At 36.9% G+C, this 20,851-nt stretch overlaps 1 protein-coding gene across 1 annotated transcript in view; it reads right to left on the bottom strand.

Annotated features, from left to right (window-relative positions):
* LOC123624157 (transmembrane protease serine 11D-like) overlaps positions 1 to 20,851 on the bottom strand; it is a 39,656-nt gene that overhangs the window by 13,955 nt on the left and 4,850 nt on the right. The window contains exons 2-6 of the mRNA XM_045531789.1: positions 9,512 to 9,633; positions 7,226 to 7,344; positions 5,432 to 5,499; positions 2,056 to 2,217; positions 77 to 180 (exon numbers count right to left, since the gene is read on the bottom strand). Of these exons, the coding sequence (XP_045387745.1) occupies positions 77 to 180; positions 2,056 to 2,217; positions 5,432 to 5,499; positions 7,226 to 7,344; positions 9,512 to 9,633 (575 nt within the window). The remainder of the gene's footprint in view (positions 1 to 76; positions 181 to 2,055; positions 2,218 to 5,431; positions 5,500 to 7,225; positions 7,345 to 9,511; positions 9,634 to 20,851) is intronic.

The raw sequence follows: 20,851 nt of genomic DNA on the forward strand, positions 1-20,851 counted from the left end.
GGCATCACCTTTGCTTTACAAGCATCAGTGGAGTCAAGTCATCCTTTTGGAAATGTGAAATAAAAAAAGAGCTGACCTTCTTCATTTTTTGAACACGAGAGATTTAAGTTTGAATTCTGACTGCCCCACATGGTGACTGGGCAATTACCTCTCTTTTCCAAGCGGGGACAATGAAAGTATCTATGGGATATGGTTTTTATAAGGATTAAGTGGAGAAAAAAATGCATACAAGGCACTTAAAGCCATGCCTGAAAAATAGTAAGTGCTCATTAAATAAGTGTTTTGGTGACAATGATGACAGCACAAATCAATCATTCCAGCAAGCCACCTCTCTTCATTGTTTTATCAAGCATTGTGTTTATTACAGACTAGTTCCCCCATGGTCTCCTTCTCTGGGAATTTCTTTTTCTTCTTCCAAAATATGGAAATCCTACCCATATTTCAAAGTCAAAGTCCATCCTCCATTATGAAGCTTTTGCTGAGATATCCCAAGCACTCTGGTCTCTTTCTTTCCTGGATTCCCATAATGGTCACTGTGCTTTACCTTGGGCGCTTGATCATATGCTATCTTGATTGTCAACACTCTTGTGTTATAATATCTTTTGCTTCCACTAGATTATGAGCTCCTGGGAGGCAGAAACCATTATTTTGTCCTTGTATTCCCAGGTGGTCTAATACAATGCTAAACAAATAACAAGCACTTAGGAAGTGCTTTTGGAAGAATTCCTTAATGTGTGGGAGCAGAGGTAACATTCAATTACATAACAAACTAGTGCATGAGCGTCAGCCAATCAAAAAGGATGTGGCCAGGCCATGGAGTTGGAACAGTGTCTTAGAGTTTCTTGGTATGCCAAGCATAATTCTTTAGTTGCAGGGGAAGAGCTGGGAGTGGGTGAAGGATGAGGAGATTTGAAGGATCTTGGGAGATAACTTTGTAGGCTGAATGCAGTGATTGTTAACCAACAAATAGGAAAGAATTTCAATGTTTTAACAATCAGTACAACTGTAACAGGTACATATCAGTTTAATGTGGGAGCCACCAAAATCCTTTTAATCTTGAGCTCATTATGAGGAAATCATGGCTTATTAGGCTAGTAGAACATGACAAAGTTGGAGAGGTGTCTTTAAATTCTATGCACATATTAAGTATTTCTTTTCTTTTAGTCAGGCAACAATTATTCATTGAATATATGTTACATGCTAGATACTGAGTGGTTGAAGGAAAGCAGGATGAAGAAGAAAGACTGATTCTTGCCTTTAGAAAGCTTACATAGTAGGACAAAACCAAGCTTAAACAAATAACTTTGTAATTTCAATTGTTATAAACATTATGAAGAAAAATAAAGGAGTCTGTGAGGTGGATCATTAATAAAATGGTTCTCTGATCTTGAGCATCTACTTACCCTTTCTGGTAGCATTGCTACAAATTGCACATCTGACAATAATGTTCCTCATAAGAAGTATTGGAGGGATAATTGATAAGAATTTTTAGCAAATAAGATTTGCTGTATGAATGCCAAATGATTCTTAAATCTTGGAATGTTTTATCTTAGAGAGCTATGTGTTATATTTAGCTTTTTTTTTTTTTTTTTTTGAGACAGAGTCTCACTTTGTCGCCCAGGCTAGAGTGAGTGCCGTGGCGTCAGCCTAGCTCACAGCAACCTCAAACTCCTGGGCTCAAGCGATCCTCCTGCCTCAGCCTCCCGAGTAGCTGGGACTACAGGCATGCGCCACCATGCCCGGCTAATTTTTTCTATATATAATTTTAGTTGTCCAGATAATTTTTTATTTCTATTTTTAGTAGAGATGGGATCTCGCTCAGGCTGGTCTTGAACTCCTGACCTTGAGTGATCCACCCACCTTGGCTTCCCAGAGGGCTAGGATTACGGGCGTGAGCCACCGCGCCCGGCCTGTATTTAGCTTTTTAATATATTGTTTTCATAAAGTTTAATTCCAAAGAAAGAAAAGTCAGTCTGTCATTTAATTAAAATGTGAATTTGAATTGGTAAACTTGAGGGATATATAGAAATAAAAAGAGTTTATAAAAAATGGTACTTGCATGTTATCTCAGTTGGAGGATTTATTTCCAAGTTTCCAGAGTTATTCAGCATTTGGCCTAAAATGGACTTAATTCTGTTTTTCATTATTGCTCCATTGTTATTTCTAGGGAATCGAAATTTCATGACAGTATCTGCTATCACACCACCATCACCTTGCCTGTAAATCATAAAGATATTTTAAAAAATGGATAATTATGATAATTTTCTACTGTTCTATTTATATATTCTGCTTCATTAAGGGTTTTCTTTTTAAGAATTCACTTCAGGAATTTAACTATAGAACAGATTCATATAACAGTGTTTTCACTTGTAATGTTATATCATAATGCTATCCCACAAATTTGATTTCAATTTACAGTACACTGTACACACCATAGCACAGCTGGCTTTGAAGTCAGAATACTGGAGCTTTACTGTGTGACTTTGCATAAGTTATTTAAGTTTCTTAATCTTTCTTTATCTAAGTCTCCTCACATGTAAAATGGGTTGTTATGAAGATGATATGAATTAATATATGTAAAACTTTTAAGAAGATTACATAGCATACAGTAAGTGTGCTGTTTTAAGTATTAGCTAATATTAGACTTCACCAATCTTAAATAAGAAGACTCATCTCCTTAAACAAACTTATAAAGTGATGAGCTTCCAAATTTGTGTGCGTTAGAGACTCAACGTACAGGTACCTAGACCCATTCTTTTGGCTGTAACTGCTAATTTTAACTTTTGTCATACGTTAAGATTTCATCACCCATGTCAAGTAACCACAGATATTCCTCATAACAAATCTTGATGATGTGATTAAAGGTTCTGATTACCTAAAACCTAGGTAAATTCCACTTTTTTCCATGAAAATTACCACCTAAACTACTTCCCCCGCCTGATGTTGGATATTCTTTTTTCTGAAAAAGTACATGAAACAAATTAGGTTTTTATGCTCTTATTTTCACCCTTGGCCTCTTCCTGTCATCTCAATTGGCAGTTCTGACTTAATATTTGTTCCAGATACTAATTTAATATTTATTTAACAAATATTTTATAGGCACCTTGTTATGTTAGGCTCCATTCTAAGCTTCAGAAATTAGCTGTGGCCAAGAGTCACAGCTGCCATTTTTATAGATCTTGCAGTTTAGATGGAGAAGCAGACACTGAACAAATAATGACAACTTCCATGTCTAGCAACATGGAAGCTTAAATAATTAATAAAAACCCTTTCCATATAAGACAATTAGAAATGCTAGATAATATATAATAAATTCCATTTCAAATCCAAAGCTGAGCTCACATAAAAGTAAGGAAAATCCCCGAGGACCAAAAATAAAGAATAACATGAATATTATGTGGTAAGACTAGAACACTCAATAGGCTTATGTTTAGCATTTACACAGAGACTAGAGATGGGCTAATGCAAAATAGGGAGTTGAACTTGAAGTCTCAGAATAAGACCAGGAGTCTCAAAGAACTAAATCCCCAGTGAAAGCATAGATTAGAATGAAAAAAATCTGTTCATTATCTTATAAAAGAAAAAGAAGTTTATCTGTCTCCAAGATCTAGCTCTAAATGGAAAAAAGAAGTCTCACCTGAGAGTGTATAGTCATAGGCCTGACTGTATAATCTTTGAATCTGTATGAATACTACATGCATAGTCCCAGAACCTTTAAGCTACAAAATTAACCAAAAAATAATCCATGTGCTTCTGATTTCTCTAGAGTGTCTGACAGAAGCAAATGCCCTGGAGGTATGTGCATTAAATCCAGGTTGCATAGGATCCCACTTAGAAAGTGGGATTAAAGGTAAGCATGCAATTACAATGATAAACCATACATCATGAGCTAGAGTCAAAAAAACAAGAAGAGCATCCCCCAAAACTTTGCATAATAGAATTAATAGATAGTTACATATATTAGTTAAGTATATTTGAAATGATTAATGGCATAGAAGAAGGAATCTTAAATTTGAGCTAAGTAGAGGACATTATCAAAAAAAGACTAGGCATTGTCTCAAAAGAAACAAACAGCTTGCAGACAGGAAAACATACTCATTGAAATTGAAATAAATAAATGGATTATACAGAATACTAGTAGTCAAAGCTGAGGAGAAATTAGTTAACTGAAAGAGCTAGCAAAGCAAACTGAGAAGCAGTAGCTGGAGAGGTAAAAGGAAAATCAGGGTGTATCTGATCATAGAAATCAAGAGATGGTCCTATTAAGGAGCAACAGGCCAATGATGCCAAATACCATTAAGAGGTCCAAGAAGAGGACTGATGTGGTTTCTTTGGATTTTGAGATTTGGATGTTATTGTTGAACTTGGCAAGATCAGTTTATATTTTGTGGTGGGATTGAAGCCAGATTTCAGAGGATTGAGTGGTAAGTGGAAAGTGCACAGAAGGAGAGAAAACGCAGGTGGCTCATTTAGTCCTACAAGTTTTCAGGGCTTATTCACCTTTAAACATTAGTGGCTAGTACAGAGACTTTGATGAGAAGGTACTAAGTGAACATGCACTGAATTCGCTGAAATGTGTTTTAGAAAACACCCATCTCATGGACTCTTCCTGTTCTTCTAACTCTTCATCAAAACTTACCTGACCAGAGTTCTGTGCCCTGGGTACTTACTAGGTGACTCTCCAGAGAATAAGAAGAATTAATTTTCTTGTGATGTTAGCATTTGAGAAAGAATTAGTATAAGTCCTCTCTCTACCAAAGAACTTTTCTATATTATTTGAAGGATTGAGCAATATGGTCATTTGAGACATTTGCGGGAAGGTCAGTAAAGGTGACTCAGTTGGAAGGGCTTATTCATCACATCACATGGACAGGTGCATATTCATCTTAGGCAGGAATGGCAGGTAACAGGCATGCATGATGCTAGTCCTCCTATTATTAATACATGACAAACGTCATATTTGGCAACAGCACCCTTTTATTATAGCATTCCAGGCAGATAAAACCAAAAAGCCACTTTTGATGTTGGTTATGGTGTCCTGATCCTGGATGAATACACCTGAATCACAGCATTGTACAGCTCCAAGAGGAACTGTTTGCATGGACTGCATTGTGAATGATATCCACTGGATTTATATAGGAGGCTGGCCCTGTTACTGCACCTTGACCCCAACTCCCTCTCCATCCTTTCTTCTTCCTTCCACTAAGAATTGGAGTAATATGGTTATTTACATTAGTAGCTAAATAGATCATATGTGACATTGGTTTTTTTTTTGGGGGGGGAGTATTATTTGTAAGCTGCCATGGATACTATTTTAGTAATATTGTGACAAATTGTGTGAACGTACCATTCATTATCCATTCTGTGAACAAAAGTCAAGTGTGCCAAATTGTATCTATACTTAAATATATTTTTATATAGTTCCACTCACCTCAGTTTGACAACATGAGCTTTGATGAATTGATTTCTTAAGCTTGATTCTTTGAATGTTTTAGTAATCTATAGAAAGAAAGAAAAAAACCTCTCTGTAATTATAGTTCTTCCTCTCCTTCCTCCCAGCCTTGCAACATGAGAATTATGTTAATATAGAGTAGAGAACTGAGTTTTCAGTTCAGTTCAATTCAGTTCCACCACTGGACATATGGAATTGACTTAGGGAGGTTCCATAACCTTTTGATACAGTGCCTATTTCTTTATCTATTACACGTAGATGATACTGGACAGGATGCATTTTCACTAGAAGTCCTTCTGAACACATCAGATGTTTTACTCCATGAGAGCTTATGTTATATGATTTGGTGGCTGTTACTAAGGGTTTGGGGCAGGAGCCAAGCCAACACTAGGGAAGTCCACTGACACAACTCACAATGTGTGATTCCCCAATGACTGTTTTTTAAATGGATGAAACCAAGTTGAACCAGAGTAAAATGAGTAGCAATGGAAAGCTTGAAGAGAAGGGGAAAAAGAGGGAAAGGGCAGCTTTTTTTTTTTTTTTTGTCATTTCTGATTTGTGCCTAAGCATCAAGGCTATTTTTAGCATCAGTTGGCAATTTATTTTACTTTTTTATTTTTTTTAGAGATGCGATCTTGCTATGTTGCCCAGGCTGGCCTTGAACGCTTGGGCTCAAGGGATCCTTCCACCTCAGTCTCCAGAGTAGCTGGGATTACAGGCATGCACTACCGCATTCACTCATTTGGTAATTTCTTGGTATTGCTCAGTCGCAGCAAGGATGGTTCTCTTGAGGTGTAAAGTTGAGCTTCACAGTCAACTAGAAGTGCTTCTGTGACTGCCACAGTTCTCTGAGATGCAGAGTAAGATGTGCTGCGGTTTCATACTGAAGAGTGGATTAAGTTTGTTTATACTATGAGGCGGCACCAGGTAGATGTGGATATAAAAAGGTGAGGATGGGGGAATTAAGAAGCATGCTGAATATTGCATTAAGCTAGGATTTGAAGCTAATTCTTCCTGAGACTGTGAAGTTTATGCAATTTCTATTATACTACCGTATGTCTTACTTGTTCAATATCAATTTCTATAGAATGATTGATATCAGACCAACTTGATTTTTGATACAATGATAATTTTCTGTTTTTCCAGAGAGCCCTTGAGACTTTTGGTTTTGTCAAAGTAATTTATTTTCCTTTATTAAAAATTCAAGAGAATGGCCCTTCTGACACTTTTATTCGTGACTTAAGATGTGAAAAAGAGGCCGGGCGCAGTGGCTCACGCCTGTAATCCTAGCACTCTGGGAGGCCGAGGCGGGTGGATCGCTCGAGGTCAGGAGTTCGAGAACAACCTGAGCAAGAGTGAGACCCCGTCTCTACCAAAAATAGAAAGAAATGATTTGGACAGCTAAAAATCTATATAGAAAAAATTAGCTGGGCATGGTGGTGCATGCCTGTAGTCCCAGCTACTCGGGAGGCTGAAGCAGTAGGATCACTTAAGCCCAGGAGTTTGAGGTTGCTGTGAGCTAGGCTGATGCCATGGCACTCACTCTAGCCCAGGTGACAATGCGAGACTGTGTCTCAAAAAAAAAAAAAGATGTGAATAAGAGTGAGCATACTAGTAAACTAACTTGGAAAAAATTACAGAGAAACACATCTTTCGCCACTCAAGGAAGGAAAATACATAGAGCATCTAGAAATTGAAAATATATCACAAAATATTAGGTTTATTATGTTAATTTTATAGTGGAATAAGGAGCAAAGACAAATATTAACTTACTAGAGATTCGATTCTTTCACACAAAGCCCTGTTTTCCTGTGTACCTGGTGAATCCAACTGATCATTATATTCAACATTTAGGATTTGAAAGCTGCTTCTGTAGAAGTAAGATTTTTGACCTGGAAAAGAAAGAAGAGGCAGGATCAGTCTCACTTTAGTAAGTAATTGAATTTTTAGTTTATTCAGGATTATGAGAAGCTATATTACACAATTCAAAAAAACATTTTGCTTTCCTTGAAAGAAAGAAAACTCTATGCTTACTATAAATGTAAAGATAATAATTTTTTTTTCAGTTTTCAAAAAGATTGGCAAAGCCAGAACTGTTAAAGATGTGTGAAAATCAGAGTGAGCATTTGAGAAATTAACAATCATTCAGAAACACTATACTTTTCATTCGTACCATATTTTAGGGAGGTTTGTGGTTTATTTATTCAAGAAATATTAATGGACATTTATAATAGCCTATTATTTATATGCCATTAAGAAAGAACCCAAAGTAATTCTGAAGTTTTAAAAATTATTTCAAATCCTATTCTACATATAAAGGAGTTAGTGATTTGCTATTAGTCTTTCTGAAATAAGCTAGAAAATAAGTCTTCTGGCAAGATATCTAATCTAGCTGTCCAATGTGAATTGTTTTCACCAAAAGAGGTCCTCCAGCGGACATATTCAGCTGTGTGAAGGAAATAAAAATCACTGAAACATACCTGTACATAATTCAGAAACATTACGAACATGGACATAACCTAATAGAATCTGTCTCAGGAGAAACCCCTGCTTTCTTTTGATCATTAATATACATTACTTACTCAGAGAAATACCTCAATCAGGGGCAAGTGTTGGCGATTCTAGGGGAAGGGTGGTCCTTTGTAGTGGAGAGACAAGTCATTTTGGGGCCATAAGTGATCACTGGCATATGGTTTGAAGAGGTCTTACCTAGGTAACTCCCCTAGTTAAAGTGTGACAATAGTGTCATTAACAGTGAAAATTCACTAATTAATCTGAAACTCAATGTCTCTTTTCCCTACCTCTACAATTCACCTTAGGAATAGTTGACTCCAGGTAATTTGGTAGCAAAATGTAGTGAAAAGCAAAACTTAGTTACAACCTTTACATTTGATTGGCTGAAATGACTATTCCCCATTATTGGTTTTTCTAATGTTGGCAATTTCATTGCACTATTGAGAGTATTTCATTTCAATCTTTGCATAGTTAAGCATTTTTGCCTATTTACAATAGAACCTATTATAAATTACATGCTCTCTCTTTTTCTCTCCACACTCATACACACCCACATGCTCACCCGCATGATTTAATGATTTAAATAATTTAAATTATTTAACGTAATTAAGTGACTTAACAGAATTATATCTGTTTAAGTGATTTAAACAGATTTTAATGATTTAACAGAATTATATCTGAAAGAAAAATAAACTCAAAGTATATTTTTAAGTGAAAAAAAGATTATAGTATGTAATATCATCTAGTAAAATTTGACACATTTTATATATCTACATTAAAGCATCTGAAAGATTATTCACCAAGATTTTTAGAGAAAGTTCCTTTTGAGTGAGCAAGGCATAAATTCATATATTCTTTATATGAATTTATATTTTTTCTTGTCCATGTTTTCTAATTTTTTGGTGATATGATAATAAAAAATTAATCAAAATAAGAGAAACAAATAATAAAAGAACATAATCTTTTTTAAAGTTTGGCTTTAACCCTTTCTACTTCTGAACTGCAAATTTATTTCCTGATCACTATACAGGCTGTTCTGCCTATAGGACTGTTTTCAGCAGTCAGAGCATGAATTAACAAATACTTAGTAATCCAAATTTTAGGTGCTGAAACAGCTTCACTTTTATGATTTTATCAGGTTATTAAATGAAGAAGAAAATTATGGCATTAATGAAAAACAAAATGGGCAAATTTTAGCATCAGAAAAGTATCAAGAGTTTTTTTCTTTGGATAGAATAATACTTGCCTTTTACTGAAGGGCTTTGTGTATTGAAAAAAAAAAAAAGAATAATCCTTGCCTGAGTAACGATGTTTGGTATCAAAAAGGTATGCTTGTTATGCTAAAAATGGCCAAAAAAGAGAAGAGAAAAAGTACTGATTGAGTGAAAATGTAGATATGAATGCACATTTAGAGAAGAATGATGAGATATATAATCATGTAATATTAAGAAAGAAAAGTAGCAATAAAAGAAAGAATGACAAACTTTTAATCTGAAAGTACATTTAGTTATTTAGACTGAAAAGTAAAACTCTTCTGGTACTTACCAAAAGCTAAAAAGTAAACAAGCAGAGCTATAGTCACTGCTAGGATCGCCACCGCTGCGATGACAATGAAAAACACTACCCATGGATTCAGAAATCTTGAAGTAGACGGCCCCCCTGCTGGCCTTGAAACAAGAGAGAAAAATCAAAGTTCATTCATTTCACTCAGAGGGACCATTATTTCCCTGCCATGATCATCTCTCTTGCACAGTCCCTTAGCTTGTACATGGCTCTATTCATAGGAATATAGTCCTGGAAATAAACCTGAGCTGAACAAGGGTGTCCTTAACGGTTTTTCTTCTAAGGTTTTGTTGTTGTTGTTTTAACACAAAACTATTGACATTTAAGTAGTTTGGTGGAAGAATAAGGAAATCTGATCTATGGTTTGGAATTGCTTCCCCTTCTGCCAATTGATACGGTTTTCAAGAATAACAGCTTGGACAGCATCCCAGCGATGTACTGCGGAGAGATCGTTTCGAGTGGGAAGAAGGGTAAAGGGATGAAGGGTAAAGGAAAGTGGAGAAGCAGGGGTGGGTGGGCTGGGGAGAGAGTCAGCATTCCTCACTGCAATATTCTCCATACTATTAAAAATCCGACATGGACAGAGGCAGAGAGCTGGGATCAGGGAGGATAGCAAGACCCTGAAATTAATTAGAACGGCTCCAACTGCAGGAGTTTCATGTGATTTATCATCTTTTCCCCATGAATTCATCAACTGCAATGTTAGTCAATAGAATCGTACTAATCCAGTATTTGGTGTTATATTAGGCAGAGAGCCCAGGAACTGTCTTATTTGCAGCCTCCTTTCCTCCGCCACACACACATAGTCACACTGGGGAGGGAGGTCACCAGAGGAGCTGGGTGTGAATTCCGGTTTTACCCCTTGTTGGCTTGAAGATCATATTGTCACTTATCTGAGATTTTGTTTCTGAAAGGTAGAAATGATAATATCTACCTCCAGAGGTTGTTTTGAAGATCAAATTAGGTCATGTTAAGCGTTACAAAGTATCTACTTGTAGTTAAACAGTTTATCCAGTTGCCTGTGAGCCCCTTGAGAGTTTTCGTGCTCGTGTTTCTGACACTTTGCAGAATGCTTGGTATATATAGGTGTCTTGTGAACATTTATGATGTTTATAGATCTTTCTTACATTCCTGAGCATGCTTCAGATTGAAAAGCCAAAGCAGAGCAGTTACATTTAGCCAGATTTTAGTCTGATTTTCATTTTTTCTTTTTTTCTGTTTTGTTTTGCCAGCATTCTGGTAAAAGTGAGAAGGAAATGTTCTGAGGGTCTCAGTGCTGTGAGACAATTAATGAGGTTTCACAGCAGGGTTGCCTGGTGTGGTTTGGACTCTAGCCAACTCACAGGCCTATAAAAGGGCACCTCTTGCTGTTTTTCACTGTACCACCTGCACATTGTATGCTATGGTTCTGGGACCAGTAACATTTCGGAAGATTATTGGAGACAGATAAAGATGTGCCAACTTTCAATTTTGTTGAATAAACACATTACAGATTACAAAAATTGACCCTGATTATTGACATGATCATTTAATAAAAGGGCACTTAAATGCATAAAATAGGAAGGAAATAACCTCAGAATAATTTAAAAAAGCTTAAACTTTATGATCTTTACTACATTAGTCTTATTTATTCATTTTTATATACTAGTGAAAACTGACTTTCACTGACACTGATCCACAGTCTAGAGTTTGGTAATCAAGTAATTTTCCAGTTGGAGAAAATTGGCGCTTGATGTTTTCTAACTTTTCCAGCCTCAATTTACCCATTTGTTATCTCATGGAATTGTTGTGCCGATTACATGTGATCACAAATGCACAGTGTTTGGCATTTGTGATTTCAGTAAATATTAGTGGCTGCTGAGTGGTGGGAGAGCCCAAAAGAGACACAAGTTGGAGGCAAGGGTAAACCCAAAAGCTAAATAAGTCTCAAATTGATTAATCCTCCCTGCAACAACAATTAGGGATTGACTATATTTACAGAGATGAACTGATGTGTCAAGATCTCTAAGTGTAAAGTGAGAAGTACTGAAAAACAAGGATTAAGTTGGAGGCCAAAATCCCCCAAAAAATAAAAAACAAAGGCTAGAGTCAGCATGTGCTGTAGCTTGGATGAGCCTTCCATGGGAATGATGTTAGAGACAATTTAGCTTTCAGTTCACAGAAAACATCTTAAACTCAGTGACTGAAAAGCATCATGAGACATATGACTCAATAAAGAAAGGGTGTGTAGCCCAAATTACCTTAATCTCGTAAGCCATAATTAATTACATAAGAATGAATTGTTCCACCCTATAGAAACAGCTGAAGAAATATCTTTTCTCTTGTTAGTAGTGCAACTTGTAGTTTAATCTCTGAATATTGCTGATAATAAAGCTTACGCTAGCATAAACTAAATTCTGTACAGTATTTACTTTGTAAACTATTACAGAAAATATGCTTGTAAACGCTATCTGAATTTTGATTCACAATGCAATGGAAATCTGTGCAAGAAAACATTTTGCTTTCAAAGCAGGGTCTTATCAGGGAGATTTTTGGTGCGTGAATTTAAATAGCAAAGTAAATATTCAGTTGTGACCTGTTTAACCGGTTTCCTTCTTTTTCTCCTTTTTATTGACTTAGAAAAAATTGCATGAATGTTGGAAAATTTATCTTTCTATATTTTATTATGAGAGCCTATGTGTCAGGCATTGTACATATATATTACCAATCTTCACAATAGCCTTGTAAAGTCTGTGCTATGATTCCATTTTAAAGATAGGGAAGGTGAGGCTCAGACACTAATTAACTCATGATTATTCAGAAATGGCAGAGCTGGAAACGGAAACCAGGCAGATTTGAATCAAAGAACATGCACTTCCTCTCACATACATCTCCTCCCTGAGTAAATTGCTTCATGCTACAGAGAACAGGAAAGGTTTGAGTCTCCTGTTTCTTTTGACCTCACCTGGGGGAAGCATGGAAATCCACATCTATTAATAATACTATTTCCTAAAATACATAATCAGTCTTGATCTCTCTCTTTGAGTTCCACACCATCATTTCCAATGATTAGTTGTATGCTTTGCAACCACTTTAAACAGAACAGTTCAAAACTGAACTTGGTATCTTTTTCCTCATTGGACTCTAGCATTTGAAGATATAACTTAAGCTGTATAAAGCAATTATTAGAGAAGGAAAAGACTGTAGGTTATGCTTCAACACAGTGTATCAAATGTTAATTTATTTGGATGCTGCTTAATTGAAAAATAGTTCTAGTTGTGTAATATATTCTTTATTAATAGTGCTCACTTAATGTTCCTGCAATAAGTAAGATTATTTTTTTCTAATATAAACATGATCATATCCTCTTTTTGGAATTTTCTTTGTTCTAATGTTGGTCATATCTTTGAAATGAAGGGCTGAGATGTAAAGGATTTTCCTTTAATTGACTTTAAACTTCTTAGCAGAGTGTTTAATTCTTGCATCATACAGGACTTCTAAGGGGGTGTGGAAAGACTAGAGTTAGGGGATGTGGATTCGTGTACTCTGTCTGTCAAATATAAGCTATGAGATCTCAAATAAGTCATAACTACTCCAAGCTCCATTTTTAAAAACTTATTAAAATGAATAAGGCTAACAGACATGTAAAAACAAATAAGATCTAATTCCTTAAGCATTTCAAAGCAACAGGTGAAAAATGCCTCATGAGCACTTTAAACGCTGCAGAAAATGAGAGGTCAAGAAATAACTTTTGGTTAAAGGAGGAGGAACTATTACCAATCTTGGTGGAACATGTGGATTGTGAGGTATGGGTAGGCTTTCTGGATAAATGAAGAGGTAGAAAGTGCAAAGTGTTTGGAGACTAGTCAGTGGCTCAGTAGAGTGCTTATAGGCACGCAGATGGAGAATAATCTGGAAAAATAAGTTTGGTCAAGATTATGGAGGACTTTAAGAGTGATGGGTTTGAACTCTTTGTTTGCTTTAGAGCATCACAGAGCCTTTTGAAATGAGGAGTAACAGAATAGCAGTGTTTTAGAAAGATTAATCTGGTGGCCTGATTGAGCTGCAATAGGATTAAGGTAGGAGGTAGGAGGCCTCACCGTGGGAAATAATTTATTAGTCCATAAATGGAATAGGAGGGGTCTAGGGCCATGTAGGGGCTATGGAGGTGGACGGGGAAAGGTTGAGGAAACATGGAAGATGGAAAATTAGGACCATTCCCTGGTAGAGGATTTATTGCCAGGGGCAAGAGTAGCAGTGTAAGTGAAACTTTGAGGACTAAGCTTGTGTAGTCACATGAATAGATAATTTGAATTTTTTTAGATGTGTTAGTAATATTTAATTTTAGTAACTGGGAATATTTTTACTTTATTAATTCCCAGCAGTCAGCTGGAAAAGTGAGTCTCAGCTGAGCAAAGATCTTTCTTTTCGAAGTCATTATCTTAGTGGTAGTATTGAAAGCTCTGAAAAAGAGTTTGGGAAACCAACTCATTTCACTACATTTGGATTAATGAATAGAGACCTACAGTGTAAATCTCTAGGTATATATGTAGGCACACATGAATTTGATTTCATAAGGAATTTCCCATTATTATAGGCTTAGGTATCTAGTAATAAGTAGAAGTACTTAGTAATTATGATTATTTATATATATAAAAAATTTAGGCAGTTATCAGTTAACATTTACAAACATGATACATGATCATACTATTATCCTAAGTGAAATCATTTTACATATGAGATTAAAGATACAGTGATCTATGACTCATAGAAAACAAAACTTTACTGTGGCATACAAATAGAAAAGAAAGGAACACAAAATTTGGTCTATACTTTTTGTTTTTAGAGACAGGGTCTTGCTCTGTCACCCAGGCTGGAGTGCTGTGGCCTGATCATAGCTCACTGTAGCCTGAGCTTAAGTGATCCTCTTGCCTCAGTCTCCCAAGTAGCTAGGACTACAGGTGCGTGCCACTATGCCCCACTAGTTTTTTTGTAGATACTAGAGTCTCAAATGTTGCCTAGGCTGATCTCAAGCTCCTGGACTCAAGTGATCCTCCTGTTTCAGTCTCCCAAAGCTCTGGGATTACAGGTGTGAACCACTTTGGCTTGTCTTCCTATGCTAACTTTAAAAGAGGCATTGGTAGTCAAATGAATGAAAACAACTTAAATAATTACTCATGCTGGGTGTTTGAGTGTGTGGTTATTTAAACAGATGATAGAAGGACCACACCTACTGCATTAAAACATCAATCAGTAGCTGGTTATTTCAGGCATTTAGGGCATGGTGTAAGGAGACCAAGGTCAAAGGTTTAATTTTAGATAAATTTTTCTCACTAGTTCACAGCTGTAGGCTGAGCCCTTATTCTTATCTGCTGTTTTGCAAATGAGTGCTTCTTTTGTAGTAACCTCCATTCCCCACCAAATAAGGAAGTAAGTATCTAATTAAACAAGATGGTCTTGGCACATCGCGAACTTTGTGCTGCTGTTTCCTCTGCCTGGACCACTCTTATTCCAGGTTTCGGCAGGGCTCACTCCCTCACCTCCTGCAAGTCTTTTCTCGATTGACATCTCCTCAGTGAGACCTTTCTAACTACCCTATATAAAATTGCACCTCTTCTTCCTGCTTTATTATTATTATTATTTGCTTTATTATTTTGCAGCATACTTACAGCTTTCTAATATACCACGTCACACAATTCATTTTGTTGTCTATCTCTTTCCACTGGTTTTAGAAACTGTGAAGGCGAGGATTTTTATTGTCCTTCCTTTCTTCCTTCCTACCAACTCACAGATAATACCTTTATTTTAGAAGACAGTGGTCCTATTACTCTGGTTTCTTTATATTCAATGCATTCAAGAACTGCTCCTAGGCTGGGCGTGGTGGCTCACGCCTGTAATCCTAGAACTCTGGGAGGCCGAGGCGGGCAGCTCCTTGGAGCTCAGGAGTTCGAGACCAGCCTGAGCAAGAGTGAGACCCCGTCTTTACTAAAAATAGAAAGAAATCATATGGACAACTAAAAATATATCTAGAAAAAATTAGCAGGGCATGGTGGCACATGCCTATAGTCCGAGCTACTTGGGAGGCTGAGGCAGGAGGATCCCTTGAGCCCAGGAGTTTGCTGTGAGCTAGGCTGATGCCATGGCACTCTAGCCTGGGCAACAGAGTGAGACTCTGTCTAAAAAAAACCAAAAAACAAAAAACTGCTCCTAGAAGGGCATTAGCTAGGAGCAGGAATTGATTCTGTTCCTGAAGAGACTGTAAAGGAATCTGGCATATGCCAAAGCCAAAAGTCTTTATTCATGAGTCAGGCTAATTTTGTAGCCTTTTCAGGGGAAGAATTTCTTGACCATGGGAGACTTATTCAAAGAAACTCAAAGTGTTTCCTTTTTTCAAATCAGAGCTCTGAAACAGCTCTGCACCCATTGTTTGTAAGGCAGGAATTCCCAGATGCTGTTTCTGACCTTCATTCAATATATACTTTATTTTAAACTATGGAACGAGATGGTGTATCTGTGTTGCCATACTCATGCCTTAACATGGCTTGGATATTTGTCCCCTCCAAATCTTATGTTGGAATTTGATCTCCAGTGTTGGAGGTGGGGCCGAGTAGGAGGCATTTGGGTCATGGGGGCAGATCCTCATGAATAATTGGTGCCCTCCCTAAGGTAGTGAGTGAGTTCTCTATTAGTTTTTTCAAGAGCTGGTTGTTTAAAAGAGCCTGACACCTCCTCCCCCTTCTCTTGCTCCCTTTTTCTCCATGGGACACGTCTGTTCCCCTTTCCCCTTCTGCCTTGATTGGAAGCTCCCTGAAGCCCTCACAGAAGCAGATGCTGGTATCATGCTTCTCGTACAGCCTGCAGAACCAAGAGCCAAATAGACCTGTTTTCTTTACAAATTACCCAGCCTGACGTATTTCCTTTATAGCAACACAAAACAGACTAAGACGTGTGCCTCATCTTCCTCAGGCAAATGGTCTGGCTAGGAGGATGGTGAAGATTGCTGAGTAGGGTTTGAGAAATGATGCGGACACAGGTTGTAAAGCCTGCCAGCTTTTCCTTCAGTCAGTGTATACTCCTGTATTCAATCACAGAGCCTGCCTTGTATAATTATTAGTAGAAGATGTCTGAAGACTATTTGACATTTCTGTGAAGAGTCAGTTAAGGACTTAATGTCATATTCTGGCTAGTGCTCTGCTGTATTTAATACACATTTGCTTTTATAAGGAAAGTCATCTTTGCCTGTACTGTGCAGCTGCCCAAAGGGTGAATTCTTTATTCCATAATTGCGATTATGAAGTCTTTTCTGTGTGCAAGTGAGCACTATGGTGGCATCATGGTAGAGGTTGACATCACCTACAAAGGTGAGCCTGCTTAAGTAATTTGAAAAAAATAAAACAAATGGAACTATTTCTTCTGGAACTTTATGATGCTAAAATTTCAAGTATATTTCTGTAGGAGTCACCAGATTCACAAAGTGATGAGAGCCATACTTTTTTGACTCTATCATTGTTGAAGAACATGTACCTAGTGTTGGTAACCTCTGTTACCAAGAATTATAACAGAGAGAGCCCTGACACAGGTTAGCTATCTCCTTACTGATTAATAATGTTAGTTAGAGATAGCCTAAAAAATACTCTATAGCAGGAGTCCCCAACCTATGGTGAGTTGCATAATTATTTCATTATATATTACTATATATAGTATATTATGATATATAATATTAATACAAATAAAGTACATAATAAATGTAATGCACTTGAATTATCCTGAAACCATCCCCCCGCCAGCTGTCTGTCGAAAAATTGTCTTCCTTAAAAACAGTCTTTAGTGCCAAAAAGATTGGGGACCACCGCTAGAAAGTACTGTTGTTCAATGTTAGTATTTTTTCTGACTTCTAGAAAGTGTAGTCATTGACAGAGCCATGGCACCCCTACTAGTTTCCAAGTAAGAAAAGACTATTTAGTTGAAGACTTGCTTACTTCATTGCCTATGTCCTCCCAAGTAGCCGTAATGGCATTTTTTTCCTATCTGGATTTAGTTTTTAAACAAGTAGGTTTTATTCCTCCTCTGCCTTCCCTTTCCTTTATTTTTCTCTCTTTATTTCCTTTCCTTTTGTTTCTTTACTTTTAACTAAAGATGTTCTTTACCTATATCGGCACAAATGTTATTTTGCTAGGTATCTGCAAATTGTATAGAAAAATTTATGACAGTGTAAATATATGATATTTTATTATCAAAATGTTCTTTGGGAAATAAGTACTTGAATATCTTGGCTACTTGGTTATCTTCTGGGATGAAGAAAATGTTCTGAAATTGGATTTTGGTAATGGTTGCACATCTCTGTAAATATACTAGAAACCATTGAATTGTGTATCTTAAACTGGTAAACTTTATGGTATGTAATTATATTTCAATAAAGCTGTTAAAAATTAAATTTATCTTTTAATGATCACTAATTTACTGGAATAACAAAATTACTAAATTTTCAGTGAGTAACTGACAGTGAGGATGAAGTTCCAGACACAGAAAAAGACTCAACAGTGCATTCAGTTCAGGTTTCAATGCCATTTCCTAGGCAACAGTTCTCGGTGAGATACTGGCATGTGGGGGTGTGTTACTGTTGACAGCAAGCAATTTGTTTTACATAACCGATAAAGCATAAGAGTGTTGAAATGATTTACCTCTTAGACAACTTATAGCACTTAATCATAGGATAACGTTCCGCCCACTCACTTGCATTTTCTTATTTTGAGTGGAATCGTAAATAGTGCATTGGGAATTGCTTATAAACATGACCCATGGAAGAGTGTCACACATATTTTCATCACCTGTCATGTGTCAGATTGGAAAAATGACTGAGAAGTCCAAGAGAAAAATTTATGTTTAAATTCAAGTTGCCAAGTGACAAAGAGCCAATTGTTCTTTGCACATTCCCAATTCTCCTATTTCTTCCTTCCCTTCTCCAGCTTGAACTGATGAGATAGCAGTGTTTCTTGAACTTATCCAAGCACAGAGACATTTATTTCTGAAATATCTAGCATTATTGAGTAGAACTGTGTTCCCAGAACTCAGGAAAATGCTGCTCTGTGCGTTCTAACCTGCCCAAGGCATTGAGTGTTTCTGTAGGAGCAGAATGGGGAAATGTATTGCAAATCCAGGTTAGAGTACATGTTTATTCATGTTTAAATACATAAGGAAGCTTCTAGCTATACCCTTCTCTCTCCATTTGGATATTTGAGAGACTATCTTATTGCTGTATATAGCAATTGGTTAGTCCGGTACTTTTTACATTTTAATGTACTTGTGAATTGCCTGTTAAAGTTCAAATTTTAAATTAATGAATCTGGGGTTGGGCCCAAGATTATGTTTCCAACAAGCTCCCAGATGATGTCAATGCTCTTGGTCCAAGGTCTATTTTTTTGTGTAGCAAAGGTCTTAGATACAATTAGATTAGAGACATTCGTAGACAAAACAGAGTGATTTTGTTGAAGGTGTGATCTGAGAGACTGAAATAGATGCCTCGTTATCAACTAAGATGGACCCTAAGGTTAAGGAAACAAAAGTTAACTATTGGCCAAGGGGTTTAGGGTATGGCAAGGCAACTCCCTAAATTCCGATGGTTATAAGAAAAACCACACTCTTGCTAAACTCCCTAACAATAGGAGTTATCATACAAATTATCAGACTCCTCTTACCTCTGATTTACAACCTAGATCACTACAGCTCTGACTGGGCAAAGGACTTACCTTACAAACATTTTTTTCTGATGAGCAACTGTAGAACTTAGGCCAGTTTTAGCCAGCTCATAGAGACTACACACAAATTGTCTTTGTGTTCAACTTTTGACGTAGTCAAATTACACCTTATTTGAATACTAAAACCCCAAACATGAGATGTATGTTACATAGGTTTACCCATTAGCTTTCCCTCCAAACTTGCTGAATATGTATGACCCTATTGTGTAAAATAGACCCTGTGAGGCCTAAAGCCCAACCTGCCCTTTCCCTCTTCAGAGATAGTCTCAGCCCACACCAGAGATTATCTTTTCCCAGTTTGCAAACTGATATTGCCAACAAAACTCTCCTTTCTACTGTTTAGCCATCCTGCTGGTCCTTTGGCTGACAAAAGCATAATAGATCCTTCTTTGTTTCCTAAAGTCCAAGTACAAAGACAATCTGCCTTTGCTATAGGATCATAATGAAATGTTCAAAACCTTAACTTATCACTTCATCAAAATATACTGACCCTATATTACAGAACTACAGTCATGAGTCACATAATGAGATTTTGGTCAACCATGGACTGCATATAGGACAATGGCCCTATAAGATTATGATACCTTATTTTTATGTTTTATGTACCTTTTCTATGTTTAGATACTTTTTGATACACAAATATTTACTACTGTGTTATAGTATTCAGTACAGTAACATGTTGTACAGGTTTGTAGCCTCGGAGCAATAGCCTGTGCCATATAGTCTAGGTGTATGGGAGGCTGCACCATCTAGGTTTGTATAAGCACATTCTATGATGTTCGCACAACAAGGATATTGCCTAACGACGCACTTCTCAGAACTTATTCTGTCATTAAGTGATGCATAACTTGTAGATACATGTTTGCTTTCTACAGGAAATAAATGGATAAGGGATTTAGGAGCTCCTATGCTCAGCTCAGTGTAACTCGATTTGTAATAGTCAACAGAAAGTGTCAAGATATTCCACACCCATCACTGTCTGTCTACAAAGTAGAGTCCCAAAGAGGTGAGGAATTGGTACCTCACACTCTGGAGGAGCACATGGGAGTGGTTTTTGTTCCAATTGTGTACTCCCTCCAATGTTTGATTTGATTATTTTATATGTAGACAGAAACACAAAAAAGATTCTAAAAATTGCCAAGGAGACAAGCCTGTTTAAGTTGAATAGGAGAATATATACCAGGTTTTAAATGTTGGTTAAAAGGTTAAAAATGTTGGGGATGGGAGTGGAGACATGGGAAGAGAGGTGCTATGAATGATGGAGTAGAAGAACTAAAAAAGAAGTGGACCGTTAAATGCACAAGTTAAAGAAGTAAAAATCTATTAATAAAGGGCCTAAAGGAAGAAAGACATTTTGGCCCATATTGGGTGAAATAAGTTAGAGGAGATGATAGAATAGAGAATCCAGAAATGTACTGGACTATCTTCTCAGGGCAACTGGTTGAGGTTTATTACCAGTAATTTAGGGGGAAGCGTGGAGGCTGGAATCAGAGCCCCATTTGTATTCATCATGGTTCATTCTGTTAGGTAGACAGTGAGGGATTCCAGGTCTCCTAGGGTGAAAGTGGGTGCTGTTGCCTTGGTGCAA

This window comes from Lemur catta, chromosome 19 (assembly GCF_020740605.2).
Source record: "Lemur catta isolate mLemCat1 chromosome 19, mLemCat1.pri, whole genome shotgun sequence".
Lineage (NCBI taxonomy): Eukaryota > Metazoa > Chordata > Mammalia > Primates > Lemuridae > Lemur > Lemur catta.